Source organism: Neophocaena asiaeorientalis, unplaced genomic scaffold (genome assembly GCF_003031525.2).
Source record: "Neophocaena asiaeorientalis asiaeorientalis breed wild unplaced genomic scaffold, Neophocaena_asiaeorientalis_V1.1 scaffold1, whole genome shotgun sequence".
Lineage (NCBI taxonomy): Eukaryota > Metazoa > Chordata > Mammalia > Artiodactyla > Phocoenidae > Neophocaena > Neophocaena asiaeorientalis.
The window spans coordinates 5185417-5207473 of record NW_020171981.1 but is presented as its reverse complement, the minus strand read 5'-3'; the positions used below and the strand labels follow the sequence as shown (position 1 = coordinate 5207473).

The 22057-nt window shown below is 47.5% G+C and overlaps 2 protein-coding genes across 6 annotated transcripts in view; one reads left to right on the top strand and one right to left on the bottom strand.

Annotated features, from left to right (window-relative positions):
- The first annotated feature begins 476 nt into the window (after nucleotides 1–476).
- TAC4 (tachykinin precursor 4) lies at nucleotides 477–8900 on the top strand. The gene is made up of 6 exons (XM_024744487.1): nucleotides 477–578; nucleotides 862–1000; nucleotides 4443–4532; nucleotides 6608–6637; nucleotides 7520–7579; nucleotides 8809–8900. The coding sequence occupies exons 1-6, from the start codon at nucleotides 477–479 to the stop codon at nucleotides 8898–8900; spliced, it is 513 nt and encodes a 170-aa protein (XP_024600255.1).
- Nucleotides 8901–14480: 5580 nt separating this feature from the next.
- The window catches only part of KAT7 (lysine acetyltransferase 7), a 29634-nt gene continuing 22057 nt past the window's right edge, over nucleotides 14481–22057 (bottom strand). For 3 of the 5 annotated variants that reach the window (XM_024743634.1, XM_024743641.1, XM_024743655.1), the window contains 6 exons: nucleotides 20610–20699; nucleotides 20174–20314; nucleotides 18981–19074; nucleotides 17008–17154; nucleotides 15842–15948; nucleotides 14481–15214 (listed from right to left, as the gene is read on the bottom strand). In XM_024743634.1, coding sequence (XP_024599402.1) covers nucleotides 15113–15214; nucleotides 15842–15948; nucleotides 17008–17154; nucleotides 18981–19074; nucleotides 20174–20314; nucleotides 20610–20699 — 681 coding nt within the window. In that variant the 3' untranslated portion in view covers nucleotides 14481–15112. Of the gene's footprint in view, nucleotides 15215–15841; nucleotides 15949–17007; nucleotides 17155–18980; nucleotides 19075–20172; nucleotides 20315–20397; nucleotides 20495–20609; nucleotides 20700–22057 lie in introns of those variants that run through there. The other 2 variants (XR_003003081.1, XM_024743645.1) reach the window with 2 other exon arrangements.

Here is a 22057-nt window from a genome sequence, read left to right as displayed (position 1 = left end):
AAGGTTAAGTAACATGCCTAAGGTCACATAGCTATTTAGTGGGGGAGCTAGGAATGGAATTCAGGGCTCTCTGACCACAGGACCCTTGTTCTACACTAACAGATGGACAGATGGATGGAGCAGTGGGGAGACACTGGAAGGTTGCAAGCAGGGAGAGATAGGTCAGGTTAGGGCTTTGAAAAGATCCCAGCAGTGGGAAGATATCTTAGAGCTGACGACACTTGAGCAGGAGGTCATTTTTCTGGCAAATCCCAATTCCTGCCTGTGAGGAGCCTTATTTCTTTACGTATTGTCTTACCTCTTAGGGCAGGACATGTGCAACCATGTTCACATGAGGACTACTGATGGCGGGGAATGCCGAGGAAGGGGTGCAGTGGCTGGAAGGGGAGACTAGTGGTAGAATACTAAGTTCTGGGGAGAGGCCTCTCTTACAGGGTAAGGGAGAAGCCAGGCAGTTCCCCCTTCCCATTTCCAAGATGACGCTGCCTGCTCGGGGCTTCCAGTCGGGAAGCCGGAAGCACCAGGCCCCACGCACTGCTCCATTGTACACCTGCCTCCCGAGGGGAATGCAGCCGACGGTGAGGCGGTGTTGCAAGAGATCAACTGCTGGGGGGGCGGCAGTGGAGGAGACCTGGTCCCTTCTCTGGGCAGCTCGTGGTATCATTGGCTTTTCCAGCTGGTGGGGGCGGGGGGCAGTCACAGGAAATGGCCCCGGGGGTCAGATAAGCTGAAGGAAGAAGCCAGTAGCTGGGAGGACAGAACAGGTGGAGTTTCCCCCACCTGCCGAGAGGAGCCAGAGAGAGAGGACGGAGCCTGCTAGCGGCGGTCTGTGGACTGAGAGGGGCTCCCCGAGGGTCCCAGGACAGAGCAGTGCTCACCTTGCTGCTCTGCCTCATCCTGCCTCTCCTGACGGGGCTGTCTGCTTGCGCTGTGGCAGGTGACAAGGAATTAGCACTTGATGCTGAAGCTGGGTCCTGGGGGACCGTGACCCTGGAGGTAGGTACCTTTGGGGAGAAGCAGGGGATGATACATGGTGGAGGGGGCAGAAGATCCCCTTTATGGCTGCCAGGAGAGCAGGTTGTACACTGCAAGGCAGGGTGTCTGCCTTCCCTCCCTGGGCAGGTTCAAGGTCATGGCCCCTGGCCTGGCAGACCTCCAAAGAGTTGCATGCATATGGAAGCAACAGTGTGTGTGTGTGTGTGTGTGTGTGTGTGTGTGTGTGTGTGCGCGCGTGCATGCATGCACTCACACTTCATTTAACAAACACTTATTTAACATATACTATGTTCCTGGCGCTGTCCTAAATGCTTCATAAATATTAACCCCTGTAATCCTCATATCAGTCGGTGGGGAAGGTACCATTACTATCCCCATTTCACAGATAAGGAAACTGAGGCACAGAAAGGTCAAGCAGTTTGTCCAAGGTTATGCAGCTTCAAAAGCACAACTGTACAGGGACTTCCCTGGTGGCGCAGTGGTTAAGAATCCGCCTGCCAATGCAGGGGACACAGGTTCGAACCCTGGTCCGGGAAGATCCCACATGCTTAGTGGAGCCACTAAGCCCATGCGCCACAACTACTGAGTCTGCGTTCTAGAGCCCGTGAGCCACTTCCTGAGCCTGTGTGCCACAACTACTGAAGCACACGCGCCTAGATCCCGTGCTCCACAACAAGATAAGCCACCGCAATGAGAAGCCCACGCACCGCAACGAAGTATAGCCCCCGCTCACCGCAACTAGAGAAAGCCACACCCATCAACAAAGACCCAACGCAGCCAAAAATAAATAAATTAATTATTATTTTAAAAAAGTCACAACTGTACACCTTGCCCAAGGTCTGATTCTGTGTATTTGTGCCTCAGAGGACATTGTCCAGCATTTCCTTTCAAGGGGGTCAACTTGGGGCGGGATCACTGTTTTGTCTCACACGCAGAAACTCTTATTTCCTGACAAGTACTGGTTTGACTGCCAGTCTCTCCTACTAAACTGACCTGAGTTCTGTCACTGGGAATAAATCTCAAAGTTAGAGACACAGCATCTGCGCCCCACCCTGTCTGGTCAGGGAGACAAAGATCCTGACCTTGGGGAGTTCCAATCAGACAGGGGAGCAAGGCCAGTGGATCAGAGACAAACTGGCCCGGTGCTCAGGGAAGGCCTCCAGGAGGGCAGATGGGACTGGGTGGGGCCTGGCTCCTCCAAGTCCTGGGATGGTGAACATACTGGGGCCACAGGACGAGCCATCGAATAACAGCCATTCCTGGTGGGTTTCCTTCATGGCAGGTTTCCTTCCTGGTTTGTCTGAATGTGGAAGTGTGTGCCATTGAGAAGACAGCAGGCTGGAGAGACCCAGGTTCAAGTCTCACCTTCTCCACTGACTCTGTGCGAACTGGGGAAGGTCACATCAGTTTCCTCACTTGTAAAATGGGGGCAGTGGGGAGAGGATGATCCCCAAGGTTTTTTTTTTTTCCAGCTTTGACATGGAGTCTGTGCCCAGGCCCAGGGAAGCTGTGTGATGGTGGCCTCTCTACATGGCCACATGGGAAACATCATCATCAACTTCAACTGGTACTGCTGGGCACCTGCAAACACCTCACCTGGTTCTGATGCTTCTTCTCTGCTCACTCTCATTTAACATCCCTCTGCTTCCCGAGACACAGGGCTTGGGATACAGGAACCATTAATCCAAGTGAGGTGACGGGAGGAACGGTGCCTCTGTCAGGGATGATCCGACCGCCTCCCTAGCTCTCAGGTCTCCCCGCCTGCAGTTAGCCCTGGAGCTGGGGATTTGGGCTAAATGGATAAGGAGGGCTTCCAGTGAGGGCAAGAGTCCTTCCTGAGTGAAAGATGCCTCCTAAAGGCCCCCCAGAAACCCAGTGGGTGGGAGAAAGGTGAGTCTTATTTAATTCATAAAAAGCCATTCTCTCCAGCCTGCATCTGAAGACTGCCTTTTACCAAGGCAAAGTGCTTTCCATACGATTTTCAGAAATGGGTCCAAAGACACTTTTCCGGTTCCTGGCCAGGCTAGGCGACTCCAGGCCGAGACAGCGGCCCCAGCCATTGATGTCCTGGGGAGGAGACAGATTGGAAGTGACTGAATTCGTCCAAAGCTTAGAAAACAATTCACTCCTGATCCCAAAAGTTGGGACGAACTGTGAGAGGCGAAGGGGTCTCCACTGCACCCCAGCCAGGTCCCTGCTGGTCCCCGAAGCTCCAGTTCTGTCCCTGGGGAAACTGGGAATGGAAGAGCAAGTCCCTGACCCAACCCCAGCTGCCAGCCTCCTGGCAGGTGGCTTGTGTTACTCTAGGGCTCTGTTCACCTGTCTCAGCCTTCCTGGAAAAGGAGACCCCATCCTCTTCCCTATTCCCAGACTATCAGAGAAAGGACCTTTCATTCAGCATCCTGTATCCCACACATGCTGAGCTCCTGTGTGTACCAGGCACTGTGCCAGGTACTGGGGATATAGAGATGTGAAGACGGTCTAAAGAACGTCACCCACTGTCATTCTCTCCACTAGTAAGCATCTCTCCCTCTCAGCAGAACTAAGCAGGGCCTTCATCAGAGGCTGCAGTTAAGGCCAGAGAAGGAGAGGACTTCGGCCAAGGTCACAAAGGTTAACGGAGGAATGAGAACTTAAATCTATAGTCCTTAGTCCAGAACTTTCACCCCATCAGCTCAAGGATGAAAATGTCTTTGCCCAGGGGAGTGGCCTCCACCCCAAGCCACATGCCATTATCCTCACAGGGATGCCCAGGTTCTAGGGCAGGATAAATCCAGGACAAGGGTGGTAGTGCCGGGGGAAGAGAGGAAAACAGGAGTTAGAGAGGGGGTTGGAGGGGAAGCAGTCTCATCTCGCCAACTGGGTGCCCACCCCAAGTTCATCAGCTGCCCCCTCCTTGTCTATATTGGAGACATTTCCCAAGATGGAGCAGAACCTGTGCTCTGGAGTCAGACTTCCTGAGTGGCTCTACTGGCTCTACCACTTCCTGTGTGACCTTGAACAAGTCACTTAACCTCCCAAAGTCTCAGTTTCCCTACCTGTAAAACAGGGATAAATCAGCCCCTACTTCATATGGTTGTTGCGAAGAGTAAATGAGATTGTGACCGGAGTGTTTGAGCTTTAAGCCAGATGACATGGGTTTGAGTTCTGGCTTCATCTCACATCCTTGCTGGTAATTGCTCTGTGCTTCAGTGTTGCCATCTGTAAAATGGTGACAGTAATAGTACTTACTTCATGTGGTTTTGGTGAGGATTAAGTGAATTAATATATGCAAGTGCTTAGGAACATGGTAAAATGTTAGCTATTAATTATTATTATTATTTACAGTATTGTGTAAAATGTGCAAAGGAGCTCAGTGGCAGCACGGAGCCCGTGTTATTGAGATTGTTATTGCTCAGGCTGTCTCCTTGCCCCAACTCTAAGGAACTCTCTGCTTCTTCGGGAAGATGTTGTGCCCAGCATTCAGCTCCAGCTCTGGGAAGTGAAGAGGGGCAAAGCGAGCCAGTTCTTTGGACTGATGGGGAAGCAGGTGGGAGGTGAGTGACAGAAGTGGGCGGGTGCCCAGCGAGGAGGGCTTCTGGGTGGGTTCTGTTACACCAAGCAGAGACCCTAGCTTACAGCAGCTCTTACTCCAGTCCAGTAGGGGGCGCTCATGTGATGGGATGGGATAGAGTGTCCATGTCAATTATCATCCAAACCAGGATACTTCAGAGAGTGGTAATTATGCCAGGCAACAGGTGCAAACCAGGGCTGTCTCCAGCATCCGGGGAGTGCAGTCACCCTAAGGGTGGGGACAAATGCATTGCATCCTGCTGGCGCCCTTCCTTCAATACAATGGATGACTGGAGAGAGGTGGTGGTGCTCAAGATCAGCCTCTAGATGTGAGTAAAGGCATGCGCTAAGCTTTCTAGTTGATTCTCTTTGGCTCAAATAGAATTATTAAAATGAACCTATGTTCCCTGAGGGCACGCTTGACCCGTGATTCATGTCCTGGGGGGACAAAGAGAGAACAGTCTGAACAGAGAGCCGTTTTCTTTTTCTTATTGCCAATATTGTATATTTTTTAAAGTAGTATTGGTGAGGATATGAAAGAACTGGCACTTTGGGCTTCCCTGGTGGCACAGTGGTTAAGAATCCACCTGCCAATGCAGGAGACACGGGTTCGAGTCCTGGCCCGGGAAGATCCCACATGCCACGGAGCAGCTAAGCCCGTGCACCACAACTACTGAGCCTGTGCTCTAGAGCCCGTGTGCCACAGCTACTGAAGCCCGTGCGCCTAGAACCCGTGCTCCGCAACGAAAAGCCACCGCAATGAGAAGCCCGCACACTGCAACGAAGAGTAGCCCCCGCTCGCCGCAAGTACAGAAAGCCTGCGCACAGCGACAAAGGCCCAATGCAGCCAAAACTAAATAAATAAATTTATATTAAAAAAAAAAAATATATATATATATATAGGGCACATCCATACCCTTTATGGCCATTAAAATGGATGAGGCAGATCTGTGGAAAGATAAAGATCTCCAAGATACTGGTTAAGTGGAAAAAGCAAATTATATAACAATATGTAAGATAGGAGTTTACCTGTTTAAAAGAAACACTACATACTTACACAGATATATATATGAAAACATAGGGAGAGTTCCAGAAGGATAAATATCAAACTGTCTACAGTGTTTACGCCTAGGATAGGAAGTGGAGGTGAGGGAGAGAGTTAAGAGGGACTTTTACTACACTATCCTCTACATTACCATTTTATAGTGGGCATTTATTCAGAGACTGCTTTTTTATTCTTTTCTTTTTTTGTTGCGGGGGGCATGCCACATGGCATGGGATCGACCAGGGATCAAGCCCGTGCCCGCTGCAGTGGAAGCACAAGAGTCTTAACTACTGGACCACCAGGGAAGTCCCCAGAGACTGCTTTTGTAACTTAAAAAATGCGTATAAAAATAGAGAAAACCTTCCCAGTACCTCCACAAAAAAAAAAAAAAAAAAAAAAAATAGAGGAAATCAACTTGTGAGCAAACACTTTTGGCCTCAGTTTCCTCCTCTACAAAATGAGTTTTGGACTGGGCCGTTTCAGAGCTCTCTTCCAAATCCAGCAACCCATGAGGAAGCAGGGGAAGGGATTATATGAGAAATATTTACTGAGGAACTCCCTGGCAGTCCAGTGGTTAGGACTCCGCGCTTCCACTGCAGGGGGCACAGGTTCGATCCCTGGTCAGGGAACTAAGATCCCGCATGCTGCGTGGCATGGCCAAAAAAAAAAAAAAAATTATTGAACACTGTGCTCACATGTGATTAAATCTCACAATATCCCCTTTACCACCAGCAGGGAAGCTAAAGCTCAGATAGGCTAAATACCTTCCCAAGGATGCCCAGCTGGTGCCAGGAGCAATGACTCCAAAGTATGCGCACTTCCTACTACCCCACACTGCCTCCTACCCAGAGTGTACCTTGTGCGGCCCAGCCACACCAGGACAACAGGGGGTGACTGGAGTTCCATTGAAGACCCACCGAAGGTGCGGGATCCCAAAGAGCCATGAGCCCTTTCACCTCACTGGGCCCCCAGGGAAGCGGTGCAGCCCTCATTCCTTCTCTCTCTTTCCCCCAGGAATACCTCCCATCCAGCCAGAGAGAAGAGGTAAGTGTTGTCCAGACCTTCCCCCAGCATGCTCCCTAGGGAGAACCGAGTTGTCCAGGGAGGTGGGAGAGCTGCTCTGGCCAGGGCGCACCAGGCTGGCATTGTGGAGGACCGGGGCAGCATGGTTTGGCCGCATGCTAGGCTCCCTGGTTGTTTCCTTAGAGAGGCGGTCTGTGCATACCTGGGGAGTAGCTGCAGGGATATGGAAAATACGGGGATGAACCTAGTTCTGCCAAAGGTCCAAAATTACCTTGGGTCTTACTAAAGCCTGGAGTTGGAGAAACTAATCAATCCAGAAGGACCTTAAAAGTGAAAAGTTGTCCTTTTGGTGAAAAGGGAAAAACAATATCAAAAGAAAACAAACCAACCTTTACCCACCACCCTTCAGTGCTCTCAGGAGCAAACCTAACGCCCTAGACTCACCACATCCTCCCGGGCGCCCTCACTGACAGGACTCCTAGCTCCTCTCTTTCCCTGCCTGCCTGCCTGCCTTACCCAGAGCTTGTCTCCATAGCCTGGGCACGGTGCCCTCCTTGGCACACTGCCTTGTACTGTTCTGCTGGGTCACATGGCTGGTGTCCCCAGAGCAGGAACTACCCCACAGGCAGGTAGAGGTCTGCCATCTCCTCTGTCCCCACAGTTTCTATTAGAGGTGCCCACAAGGTGTTTGTGGAAGGAAGGGGAGAAGGGAGGGAGAATGGAGGAGAAAGAGGAAGGAATCAGTGAATGCATCCGTGAATGAATGAACCTCAGCTCCTAGACTGATTGAGAAGAGACTCCATTCATGAGGCCGCAGCTCTGGCCCTGTCTTTCTTGGTTCCCAAGACAGCCTTCCTCTACTGCACTCTCTTTTTCTTCTCTATCTCCTCTCTTCACCACCAGGGTATCAGCGAGGACCAGTAGTCCAGGGCCACCTGGGCAGGGGAGGACCATCTACAGAAGGTAGAGGAGAGCTTCTACTGGATTGCAAGGGCATAATGAGAAAGTGACCAGACACATTTCTGCCAGTCTCCACAGTGGGGGCCAGGCAGCTGGCCAGACAGAAAGGTTCCCCACAAGCTATTAGGCAGAGGCCCCACGGAAGAGAGCAGTCGAGGTGCAGGGAGATCATGATCCCTTTGATGATCCAGGCCTGTAACAGCCGTAGCCCTGAAGCTGCACCCTCTCTACCCCCAACACACCCAGGCACCCCCCTCTCAGGGCCAGCTGAAGCTAGAGTAATGTGTGGTTTTTCAGACCCTGGAACATCCCCCATATTCCCTTACTAATCGTTGTTAGAAAGTCTTAAGGTATTTCCTATCTTCAACGATTATAAATAAAGGCAAATGGCCCTGGGAGGGGTAACACCCTAAGTAGTTATCAGCTAACGCCTACTGGCAGGGGCCACAACCCCAAAGGGGTTCAAGGGGACGTTCAATAAATGAACACGCATCAAAGTAGATAAGTGAATCGAGCTGGGGAAGGATCCATAGCTCAAGCCAGTCAGCTCAAGAGGAAGGGCAGGGGGTGTCGCAGCTGATCAAAGACGCCAAGCTCAAGTCTGCTTTCCTAATCCTGACCTCTCCCCCCAGAGCCGCAGACCTGTGGACTGCTCTCTAGCTTCCCTGATACCTGCTCCTTCCAACATAGGCTCTTGGGAATAAAGATGGGAAAGTCCTCTATATTCCCCCAAGAGTTTTTCCTAAGTGTCTGAGCCATTCCACTTGAAGGGCCATGGAAGTCAACCCAATGCCAATGTGGAAATGAATGTCCCTCCATGCAGAGTGTCGGCAGGAGCCTTAGAAATCATTTTTCAGGGATGGAAATAATTTGCCCAAAGTCACACACTGAACTGATAACAGAGCCAGGACTAAACACTGTGTGTCCTGCTCCCTAGGCCAGGGCACTTCCCGTGGCCCCAGGAGGGCCTTTGGAATTTTGAGTGGTGGATTACCACTCCCTTTCTTTAGAGGATTAGTGAGGGTTGGCTCCTCCATGCTCTGGAGGCGTTTATGGTTGAAAAATGGAAGCTGTGCCAGATGAACCTGTAATTTGCCTTAGATATCTGCAGCTGGAGAAACGCGAGTTAGGGACGTGGAGGGCCTTGGGTGGATGACTAGGGAAGGGCTCCGAGGGTGGAGGAGGCAGACCAGTCTCCCCTAACCGCCGGCCACGTGCAGCACTCTTCCCAGGCCGAGAGGATGAGGACCACTGGTCAGAGAGAGAGCCCCCGCCACGTGCTTCCCAGAGGACGAAAAACCCCTTTCTCCCTACCTGGACGTGACAGCCAACCAGCCAGCCTCCGTGTCTCCTGGGCTCATCGCCAGCATGTCCCTACCACCAGGCCCTCACTGAAATCACTGGGGCTCCTCCCAGGACTCTCGGTCTCAAGCAGCAGTCGTGCGTAAGTGCACTGCTGTCACCACTGTGAACTAGTGACCCTGCCCGCACCCCCCCTCACTTGGACCTCACTGCACAGCAGGATGAGTCTCCCCCACTCCCCTATCTCCTGTGCCCAGAACACAGCAGGAGCTCAATAAACCAATGAACAGTGGATGGCTTCTTCTCTGGTGCAGGGCAGAGGGCAGGGATGGCCTGGGCTCTGCACCCTGCCCAGGGGCCTGGCATGTCAGCATTTGGGAGACCTTTTTGCAGGGTTGTTAAGGGAAATACTGAACAGTTGTGCTCCCCACCCGAGGTGGGAAAACAGACTTGGGACACAGGTAAAGGTGACAAGCCCCTGCCTGAAAGCTGGCACCCCCTCCCTACCCACCATCATAACCTCAAGGGGCAGAAGTGGGTCCCAGGTCCTTCATCAGTTCTTGTGTATGAGGCGGCCCGTCAACTGACTGCTCTGCTTTGGGGACACAGGCATCTAGTCATGCTCCCAGCACTGGGAAGAGCTCTAGAGGAAGGAAACAGGTCCCACCTCAGGGAGCGGCCACCACCCCCCCTTCTGACGGGGAGACCATTGTCCTGCCCCAGTGGCTCATAGGCAGGCGGGACACAAAGGACCCTAGGATGCTTAGAAAGAGCTAGAATGAAATCCTAGGGGCCAAACCTAGGTGAACAAAGGACTGAGCTGGGAGTTGTGTGGGTTCGGCGGTAAAGGGCGATTCATTAATTCACTGGGCTACGTAACATTCAGCTTCTGTGTCCCTCTTTCCAAAAAGAAAATGGGTTAGGGGCTTGGGGGGGCGCCTGATTCTTTGGGGGTGGGGTCGTTAGGCTGTTTAAAAGGAGGGGAAGAAGGCATTGGTGGAGAGGCCAGGCCCTTCATCTGGGTGCCAGGGAAGGTTTTAGTGACAGCAGAGGCCCTGAGAGGCCAGACGGTGCCTGCACAACCAGTTAAGATTCTTCTGTTTGACCTGTAGTGAAAGTCTCCATCTCAAGACTGGCTGTTCATCGTGAGGCGTCTCTCTTCCTCATTCTCACCCCTTACCCGTGCCCAGGGAGAAATGTGGGAGTAGGGGGCGGTGCAAGCCGCCTCCTGACTGCAGGCCTCCCAGGGTCCAGCACCCCCCCCAAAAAAAGTCCAGCTCACACTCCAAAGGAAAATTAGCTCTTACTGGAAGGAGCGGCACACACATCCAGAGACGGGAGAAATTGTTGGTGGCCATCTCTGGAGGGGATCTACCACACCTTTTTTGTGAGATAAGGGTATAGGTTCCTAAAAACTTTGGAACTGATTAAACATAAGGTGAGTGGTTTCCAGAAACAAATACCCAGTTGAGAAAGACTGACTTCTTGGAATGGACATGACTTATCAAGGATAAAGGTGTTTACATCTCACATAGAACATCTGGGAGGAGCAATGGAGCCAAAGTTGTGCAACAGCACAGGTTATTTTCTCCACTCTTGGGCACAAATAAACAAACTCCCAAACCCCAGAATGGTAGCAGCGTGACCTGCATCTACACGTATTGCACAAGACGGAAGAGACAAACTGATACTCCAGCAAGGGGCATTTTTCGCCACTGGGCAGCCTTTTTTTTTTCTTCTTAGTGACATTCATTGGCATTTTGTTGAAGATACCACAAAGGATGTGGGCAATTAAACTGCCCCCATCAGCAGGAGACAGTCTGGAAGAGACAGTCATACAAATTTATAGCAGAAAGTGCTGGAGCAAACCCAGAGGAGGTCCAATTCTACAATTCCATGATATCAACGAATAGCAAAAAGTAGTTTCTAGAATTCCTAGCATACATCATATATATTTAGCAAGAGTTTTCACCTTATTCTCTGAACATGCAAAACCCTGTATAGCACTGTGTATATACGCACACCTGTGAGGATCCGAACGTTGAGCCAGTGAGCCAGGCCTCCTCCCTGTCATCACTGTACCTCACTTGACGGGACCTGTCATCTTACACAAACTAGTCATGGGCTGGGAGTGAAGGCAGGTAGGTGGGGTTCCTGCCTTTTCACCGGAGCTTTCTCAAACCAGGGTTTCTTATTTACTAACCCCAGTTCAGAAATGGACTTCAAAGGCTCAATTTCCTGAACTGTAGACAAATGTGTGCATATTTGCATTTATGTACATTTTTTAAAAAAGACTCGATGCTTTGATTAGATTCTCAAAAGGTCAGAAGGAAAGTAAAAAGGGTGAGGATCACTGAGAGCCACACTGCTCGATCCTAGCACTTTTCATACAAACTACACTTCTTCAATGTTTGGCGTATCAATTGCTCTTCAGAGGAAAAGGCAGCCACGTTCACGACTAGTTACTAATAGACATTCAAAAAGCTGCTTTTCACTGGTTTCATATTCCAGAAGGAATGTGTGCTATAAGCAAGCTGTGGTACTTTTCTATACTGGCTTCCCATGAACTCCATTAGAGGCCATTCCTAACCCCAGCGAGGCAACCTGCCCAGAACCACAGGGACAAACCAAAGCTGAGGACATGTCAAAAGCATCATCTTCCCTATAGAGGGCACACCATATTCCTAAAAGTTACTTACTATGACTCACTGTTCCCCCTGTGAGAAATGGGAAAGCGGGCACAGAGGCATCGGATGACTCACAGTAGTGCTGTCAGAAGCACGAGATTTGGAATCAGAGGAGCGAGGCTCTCATTCTGTTTCTATAACCCAGCAGCAAGACCTCTGAGCCTCAAATTTTCTCATGTGGAAAAGGGCTACAATACTCACCTTACAGCGGTGGCGTTGTAAGGACTGAAGGAAACCATGTAAGTAAAGGGACAGACAGTGCTTGCTAAACAGTTTATTCCTAAATCGGAAGCAGAGCCAGAATGAAGCACATCTTTGTTTCCTGGCTTAGGTCTCTGGCCTCCAAATGCTGCCTATAGGAGCAACTAAAATCAATTCTTTCATCTTAAAGTTTTCACCAGTGTTGTCATCCTTCTGGCAGCGGAAGCCACTAGAAGCATGGGGGTCTACAGTTGAAGCAAGGAAATCTAACTAGAAGGGAGATGATAAATCATTAAGGAATCAAAAAAGCCAAGAAAGCAAATGATATAGGTTCAAGCTGGACAGACCAAAATATTTGTCTTTGACGCTTCCTGCGTCACCCTGTGCTCTAGGTTTCCTTCTGCAAAAGCGGTGTGAATTTCCATTGCGCTGAGCTAACGTGAGGGTCAAACAAGGCAGTGTGAAGGTACCCAGCAGAGTGCTGAGCAGACAGGAAGCAACCAGCTCGCGCTAGGGCTCTTCCTCCCTCCAGAAATAGAGTAGGTGCTTCCACCTAGAGAGTTTCAGGAGCTAGATCCAGGAATGACTCCAGACTTTTGCTCTTCTAATGAAGGGGCCTAAGCAGCTGAGCTTCTTTTGTGCAGGTAAAAAGGAGTCAGCGGGGACAGGCTGACTCAAAGCAGCCAAGGACCTGAACTGTCTGTTCCCATACCTGTAAGGATTTAAACCAGAGAAATCTTCCTTTGATTTCTAGGTGAGGAAAAGGGGGCGGCAATCGGTGCAGGCTTGGGACCGCACTGTGCACAAAACTTCAAGTGCCTTGACCTCTCAGCATCCACTCTCGTGGTCCATATTAACTACCTAAATTTTTTCAAAATGTGTGAGAGAGAATTTCCCTTTGATGTGAATACCTATAACAGGGAGATCTGGGCACACATCTTTCTAAGATGTGTAAGAAGGGTCTTTTTATAAGCTTGAGCTTCTCTCCATCCCATCTCCCACCCCCAGTCAAGTGACACACTGGACTCTAACCTTACCAAGGAGGACCCTTAGTTTGTCTGCCAGGAGAGGTTCTCACCATGCTGGCCACAGTGGGCAAAATCACCCCAGCAAATACAATTTCCACCCTCCTCCTCTCCACCATATAGCAAAGTGCCCGGCCACCCTTTTCCTGCTCTAGGTAAATGCTACAGGAAAATGCAGCTACTTTCAGAAATCATCTCAACCTGAGACAGACAATGATTAGAGGTGGCACTGCTCACTACTGGCAAATAAGCCTGGAGACAAGAAGGGACCCACCTTTTCCCACCTCCCACAGCTATCGATTGTACCCCACATATCGTAACTTCCTGCTGGGTTTTCTGTCCTTGAACTTAATGGAAGAATGGATAATACAGATTACTTATTGCTATGCATGCCTATTATCTGGAACCAGAGTGTGGCAGGGAGAGTTTATCCCATCAGCTAAACAAGCTCAGAGTAAGCACTCCCTCCATAGATACCCTGCATCACAGAGGAAGAAACAACCTTCCCCAGCCACAAACCATGTCCCTCAGCAGTCAGTTTACTGCTAGGAAAATAAATCCCAAGCGCATTACCTGTTAGCAGCAGGTCAGTGGCACCATTTTCTACTCAAATGAGATCTCCTAGGTGAAACAGACTTGAGCAGAGAACATGCTTTATTGAGGAGTAGATATAGAACAGCACATTCTACCACGTGTGGGGAAGGGTTAGCTTCTGTAAAAGGCCTTTACCCCTTAAGAAAAGCCCCAGTGAAGTTGCTTTTGGATGAATTTTAACAGTGACACTGACACTGGCAGGGAGCTGCCACTGAACATGCTTAAAATTAGCTCCCCCCCAACCCACAGTGAGTATAAGCTGCGTACAAAGACGACAAGAGAAAGGCACAAACGACCAGAGTTGGGATTGTGGTGAGGGCTCCACATGAAGACAGCGGTGTTGTAGAGACCAAGTTGGAAAGGGTGACATGTCATACATCAAAAGCTGCCCCAAGATAGCAGGTTATAATGGGCTAGAGAGAAATTAGAGGGAGCATCTCTTCCTTCACTTAAACAACACCAAAAATAGGAGACCAGAGAATGGGGGGATGGTGGTAAATCCCAAAAAGGAAATGGAGGAGGAGTTCTTGGAAGGGCATAAGCACTTCAGTCTTAGAGGGAGGGTGAGGCACTGTTGAAAAGGGAAGCAGACCTTGGCAGGGGTGGCCATTCTGCCTTGCTGAGTCATGGGCTGAGACACGGAAGTCATTTTCAATCACTTCTCCAAGGATGTTCAGACAAAAGCAGTGTAACTTATGTGGAAGTACAGGTATGCTATATCAGACTGGTACTGGTGAAAAGGTTTCTGCAGTATAATTAACCAGTTAACATGCAGCATGAAAGGGAGAACTGGAAAGTATTTTGGCACCTGCAAACATAAAGACGGGCAGGGAGTAAAGAGAAGAAAACATTTACCACTGGGCACTTTCTGGTGAGGCAAAAAGTAGTATTCCATTCCCTTCCACCAAGACGTTGCCCACTGCCCACAGGTGAACTCAAATCCAAATACAGAATCACCACTTCTCCATTCTTTTCTCCATCTCACTCAGATAATGTGCTGTAACCAAGACTAATCCCTGCGAGTCTTCAAAAGTATTTGGCTCGGGGCTTCCCTGGTGGCGCAGTGGTTGAGAGTCCGCCCGCCGAGGCAGGTCACAACAGTGAGAGGCCCGCGTACGGCAAAAAAAAAAAAAAAAAAAGTATTTGGCTCTTGTCAGCCTGATACTGATCAAAAACAGGTCTTTCAGTAAAAATGGAGGAAAAAACTTAAAGTGAGATGAAATCCAAAGGGAAGGGACCCCTCCCAGCACACACACACACTCAGAAGTGTTACCTCTTCCCTGCCCCTCCAAGAACACAGGTAAGGAGTAACTGGGAATGTCCTGGTGGCAGTAACCGTAGTTGGTGGTCTGGTGACTGGGCGGCAAGAAGAAGCACTATTACAAAGTTTAGAAGACACGACACAACCTCATGGGGCCAGAGGAGAGAACCAGTGACTGGACAGGTACAGTACCAAAACAGAACACCTTGGGTCGGTGCCACGAGGGATCTGCACTCAAGTCTAATACAGATCCCATCCAGGCAACCTCACTGAGGCCGAAACAACAGTTCCTCAGAACCAGCGTCTGCAGTGTACACGAAGGTCGGAGCCAGGACAGTCCTGAGGGGGATGGCCTTCCCAAAGGATACCGTACTTGCCAATCACAAGAGCAACAGAAATGACAGACAGATCCCTAGGGTACGGATTCCTACTGCTGGGGTTCGCTGGCTCGGAGTAACCGGTCACTTTAAGTGCCCTTGGGAGGGGTCCATTTTAAACAGCTTGGATCCATGGTTTTATTGGAGTTGGATCTTTTGGCCTCTTTGGCTATCCACTCATCAATCAGGTCCTGAGAGAGAACAATGGGAAAAATTATTATATACGTTCAACTAAAACATGTTTGTAAGTGGATTCCAAAATGATTATTAGCAAAGAAGAAATGGCCAAAGATTTAATAATGTACTAAGGTGTGAGACAGGTATATAAAAAAAAATTATCTTTTGATTTACCTAGTGCTCTCCTACCTAATCCATTTCTTCTTACTATGCCTTCGGTAAGACCTGAAAATCATTATTCATATTCCATCAGTAAACGTTATAAGTCAACTTAAAAAATTTTTAAATTGGCATGAGTTGAGATGGCATTTGTTAAAGGAATTTAAAACCACTTCCACAGGCCCTGGAGTTTATGAAGATTCTCCTCCACAGATGGGCACTCTTCATCCGATCTAAGAAAATCATCAAAGGATAGAAGTACGACTGTGCGACGTAAAGCTGCTTAACTGGAGCTGCTTACACGTCTGCCATCAAATCTGAGACAGGAGCTTAAGATAAGCCTAACGGTGAGACCAAGTAAAGGATGCATAAAGTCAGACTCCTTTAAGGCAAGGTTACCTGTAAGGTGTGAGGGCCCCACTTTGCTCTGCTAGGCCTCAAGGGACATTAAGCAATGAGCAAGAGGCTGAGAGTAACTTTACCTGTCTCTTCAAAACTAGGTGTTTTCCTTTCCAATATTTGAGCATCTGAAGGGCTTGCAGAGTGCTGACAATGTCCACAGGATTCACAGCTGTCTCCTGGCTAATTTCTGAAACAGAAGAGCTACTGAGAACTTGGCCAAAATGTAGACACCACCCCCGCCCTGCCCCACCAAGGCCCCCTTTGCCTTGGAGGAAATCTAGATGCAGACTCCAAATGTTTGGAATCTTCACTACTTGACCCAAGCTGTTCAGAAGAAATTTACGAAGCATTCATTTGACCAGTTAAAATAACTACAGAAGATGGATATTACAGCAGGAAACCACTTGGCCCCTATAGAAATCAAGGTCAAAGACAGACCAAACTAAATTCTCCCATCCTCACAAATACTCAGGGATGTTAGAAGTTCCTGTGTGTGCCAAAAGACTTGAAGTTTTTCTTCTTTCTTGACTTTTGTGGAGAATTAAAGTGTCAGCAACCTGAGATTTGAGACGCAATAACGAATGTCTGAATAAAACCTATCTATAAAACACATCTTCAGACTTCCCTGGTGGGGCAGTGGTTAGGAATCATCCTGCCAAGGCAGGGGACACGGGTTCGAGTCCTGGTCCGGGAAGATCCCACATGCGGCAGAGCAACTAAGCCCATGTGCCACAACTACTGAGCCTACACTCTGGGGCCCGCGAACCACAACTACTGAAGCCCGTGCTGTGCTCCGCAACGGGAGAAGCCACTGCAATTAGAGGCCACGCACCACAATGAAGAGTAAGCCCCCGCTCACCTCAACTAGAGGGAGCCTGTGTGCAGCAACGAAGACCCAACACAGCCAAAAATAAGTAAATAAATAAAGTTCAAAACTCAAAAAAAAAAATTAAAAAAACAAAAAACCCCACCACATTTTCTCTGTAAGAAACCAAATCATATAACCAGTCCCAAGAAACCAAACCATATAATCAGTCCCAAGGGCCAAACACTCTGGAATCCTTAGGTACCTTTAGTGAGTGGTCCACATTAGTGGGCCTTCTGCTCTCATATTCAGATGAAATACAGAATGGGGTTATTTTCTTTGCAGGTTACAAAGCATGAACAGGGCCAAATAGAAAAGTCAGAATATTCAGTGGAACTAACATCTTGAGTAACAACCATTTTCTAAGAGTCAAAAACCAACCTTTGATAGAAATCTCTTTGCCTTGGAAATTATGCAGGTAACGAAGAAGCACTTCTTTCCAGTAACTGCGGTAGCTTATGAGCCCCAGATCTGAGAGTGGACGCTCTGGGGAGCCAACTTTTTCTTCCACTTTGGAAAGCAAATAACCTGCCAGGGAACAATACAGACACTGTATCTCATCCTAGTAAGAACAATGTACCAACAAGGAAAAAGATTTAAGGAGCAGAGTCTGCTTTGCAATATCAATTATAAAACAGGTGTTACCTATTCAAAGATATACAATCCCCTCAACCCTTAGTGGATTATGCCATTTCCTGATTCATCTCTTATCAGATGGCTTAAAAAAAAAAAAGGGGGGGGGGCTTCCCCGGTGGCGCAGTGGTTGAGAGTCCACCTGCCGATGCAGGGGACACGGGTTTGTGCCCCGGTCCGGGAAGATTCCACATGCCACGGAGCGGCTGGGCCCGTGAGCCATGGCCGCTGAGCCTGTGCGTCCAGAGCCTGTGCTCCGCAACGGGAGAGGCCACAACAGTGAGAGGACCACGTACCGCAAAAAAAAAAAAAGGATCACAAAGCTGTTTCTAAGAATTCTAATTTGACTAAAATATGTCATGTTACAGTGAATATCGAATAAAACACGGTTGAATCTCATTATTTACAGTAGTTATATTCTACAAAGTCACAGTGAACACTGAATTAGCGAATATTAAACCACTGCTCTTAGGGGAGATACAGGGTTAGGTTCCTGTAGGCTGCTGGTCACATTTTTGTCAACCAATCAATACATAACCTCGTTTTATGTGCTTCTGTTTAAAAACACCTATTTAATACATATCACTGATTCATTAACAGTGAACTAACAGCCAACAGCACAATAATGTATGCGTGAATAAAACCTATCTATAAAACACACTTTCTCTGTAAGGCACATCACAGCCTTCCCAGACAGTACTTCAGCACTACACTTAGGGACCATTTAAAATCAGCAACAGTGAATTCCCTGGCAGTCCAGTAGTTGGGACCCCACACTTTCACTGCCAAGGGCCCAGGTTCAATCCCTTGTCGGGGAACTAACATCCCATAAGCTGTGTGGCGCAGCCAAAAAAAAAAAAGAAAAGAAAATCAATAACAAAAAGCACAAAAATATGGGGACTTCCCTGGTGGTCCAGCGGTTAAGACTCCACATTCCCAATGCAGGGGGCCCAGGTTTGATTCCTGGTCAGGGAACTAGATTCCGCATGCATGCCGCAACTAAAGGTCCGCACGCCACAACGAAGATCTCGCACGAGGCAATGAAGATCCTGCACAACTAAGACCTGGCGCAGCCACATAAATAAAGATTTTTTAAAAAGGCACAAAAATATGAATGACATGGCACTAATAGACCATGAAAAGGACACTGGCTTAAACACAGAGAGCCGAAACAAGGCACCTTGTTTAACTTCATCTGGGAATGCATGGTGACTTTTTTTTTTTTTTGCTGCCATGGGCATGTTGGTTGATTTTGGGCTTATGAATAAATTTTAATGAGTAGGCAAATCCCCAAATACAGAATCCATGATTAATAAGACGACTGCCTCTAGACAAAAGCTTACAAAACTAAAATTCCTAACACCCAAAAAAAAAAAAAAAAAAAAAAAAAATCCTAACACCCAAGAACAAATTTGAAGCCTTATGCAGGTATGTGCCGTCGGTAAGTCTCAAACTGGGGTAATCCTAAAGAGCTTACTTTACTATCCTCTATATCTCCCACCGTTAGGTACCAACTCAGGGTCCTGTATTCGTTTGAGTGTTCAATGTGTATCAGGCCAACTGACAATGTTCAGATTTCTTCCACTTACTCATTCACTTAATGCCAGTGTAATTCCACTACATGCCAGGAACTGTACAGACAGATCACAGGACAAAAAGACAAACAACAATATTCACATGGTCCCTGCTTGTGGAACTTACGACTTTCCTGTCTCACTTACTGAAATCAATGAGCATCTTGCCATAGCCCTGTCTCATGTACTGAGGCATGGTAAGGATACAGGATACATTGTAGTTGAGGAATGAATTCTTTTCCTAAAATCAAGAGCAAACAGATGAGTGGGTCATGAGAATTTGGAACCAAAGGTATCAGCAGTCCCACAGATACAAAACAAGGTTGCCTGCAAAATATATGCTAGCTAGATCTGAGGGGTGGCTGTCAGGCTCACAGCTGGTACATCCACACCCTTTATGATGATCCCAGGGTTTCCCTAGCTCTAAGATTTCCAGTCTCATCTTAAGGGGGCTGACTCTGGGTTCCTTACAGGCACAGAGCAAGGCAAGGAGGTTTAGAACGCTGAGTCAGTCTAGAGCAGCCCTCTTTAAAAGCAGTATTTCAAAAGAGTGTTGCCTACTGGAGAAGGGAGGGAATCCAAACAGTAAGTCCCCATTCTGGAAGGGGGTCAAAACACAATTAAATCACATACTGCATGATTCCATTTATGTGAAATGTCCAGAACAGGCAAACTTATAGAGACAGTGGGGCTGGGAGGGAATGAGCGGAAATGAGGAGTGACTACTTATGGGTATGGGGTTTCGTACTGGGGTAACAAAAACTGATTGTGGTGACTGCCAGGCAGTTGCACAGCTCCGTGACCATACCAGAAACCACTGCACCATACACTTTAAAGGAGTGAACTGTACGGTAGGGGAATTACATTTCAATAAAGTTGTTACATTAAAAAGTCATAAGCAAAATCTGGCCTTGAGTCTTTAAAGGCACAGTGGCGTTATCAACTGAAGGAGCCCAGCTAGAAAACCAGGCAAAAGGAACATATTCCTGGTTTGAAGCTAATAACACAGAAAAGAGCAAAGCCAGGACAGCTGGTTGACTTGACTACAAGATGTGGGCTTGTGGGTTAGTAGGCAGGGCCCTGGCCATTAATTAATGGGCAGCTTCAATCCACAAGTCCAGAAATGAATGAATCAGAAGCTTTTAATAAAGAATTGTACATTTTCATTAAATAATCTTTGATATGTGGATTTCTACCCCACCCCCCGCCACCCTTTAAGAGAAGGGCTGTCATCATTGCCCAGGGAACTGCCTCTTTCCATCAGTGATCTGAGTCACCATATGCCAACATCAATCACCCTGCTCTGGTCATCAGCTTCTTAATCTCCAGATCCTGCTGACCTTGGAAAAATATCCAATCAGGTGACAACCAGTGTTGTCTGCTTCTGTCATAACATAGAACAGGAAGGGTTCCACATCATAATATAATGTCTTGTGGTCCAGAAAAAGCTTGGCCAACAGGCACAGGTTTTGGCAGTAGATCTGGAAGTAGAGAAACAACGTTTATGTGTGGGCCAGTGATTCTTATACTTATCAGATAAAGGCCTAAAATTTAAAGATCATACCATTATTGTTAATGAAGCAGAAATTGTGTATTTTGGCCAATAGAAGAGTTCTATCTTCTTTACAAGGTGAGATGGAGATAAAACAAATTTCTGAAACCTGTGAATGTACAACACTTTCACCCCTTTTTCTGATGTCAGCACATAAAACAAATTTCTGAAACCTGTGAATGTACAACACTTTCACCCTTTTTTCTGATGTCCGCACTTTTTACCTTGTTTTTCTTGCCATCCACTTCAAACACAGAGATTGAACCTTTGCGATATATCTCATCTCCGGGTGGGTGTTTCCACACACACTTAGCCTGCAAGAGAATGGAATTCACATCAGAGAAAGAAACCTTCCCAGTAAGAATGCTGCTCAAAAGGGAAAAGGAATCACAGGTCAAATTTAGTTAGCTGAGATGGACAGGTGGACAAACCTGAGAACATACAGCAAAACAGATTTTCTTTTTAGTGAAACGAATAAAGGTTTCTAAAGTCACTGCAATATATTTATGGTATTTTTATAGCAGTTTGGAACAGGTTTTCTGGATTATATTCTGGCACTGTTCCAACCCAGGAGATTAAAATCATCTACCACGTAAAAGCAAGATAAATTTTAAAAAATACCCCTAGCTTCTTATAAAATGCCTTGTGCCAACAGGAAAGTCTTAAGCAGCTTATTTCCAGCAGCTGAGAGTTGCTAGGTAAAGGTACTCTCACCTTTACCAGAAACTTCTCATTACCACCTAAACCATTATGGTCTTCTTTTTTTCAGATTAGAAAACAGACCCAGTGATAAAAACCATGCCCCCCTCTCCAAGTGTTCCATTTGTTATACTGTAATGAAATAGGAGCATGTCCTTCTGTGGCTTAAAAAAAAGGCAAGGAAGCCTGGTTGAGCAGCAGAAAGCAGGGGGAGCGGAGGAGGGAGGAAGACAGGACAACGGACACTGACTTGGCCACAAGGGGGCACAAAGTACTACTTTCCTCACCTTCAATTGCTAATAGATTTAATGCAGCCGGGAGGCCACTGCTGTAAATGGGTGAATTTTTAAAAGGTTTTATGTAAAATACTTTTAAAAATATCATTTAAAAGGCATATTTATATGGAATATTTTTTTATTACATTTTATCGTGACTCTTTCGGTCAACTCAAGAATCATGCCCCAATTTGTCACATGTAAGGCCACATATGCAGTAACTGGTCTTGTTTCAAGAAAGCTCCACCTGTAGTTTGTTCCTATCTCCACCTCTCTATTCATGTTGGCTTTTCCCAACAATAAGCAAATGAACAACAATTATCTGTTCAGAAACAGAAGCCAAACTGTTGGCCAAATGGCCAAAGAAAGCCCATTTCTGTGATTATGCCTAAAGCAATAGGAATCTTCAGAGGTGTGAATTAAAATAGGTTTTTATTTCATGAAATTCAATTTTTGTAACTCATATAATACAGTAGAGAACCTCAAATATTCAGAATGTTTACTTGATCCTCAGATTTATCTAGGCCCTTTGTTTTCTCCCCCTACTACTATTTCTTGCCTTTTAGCTACTTCATTGGTTAGTGCCACTAAATAAACAGAAACAAAAAGAAAAAGGGCATAAATAGTAAGCAGTTCATATCAGTAAAAATACCAGTCTTTCACATAGCAAACCCTAAATGAGGTTATCTCCATGGTCT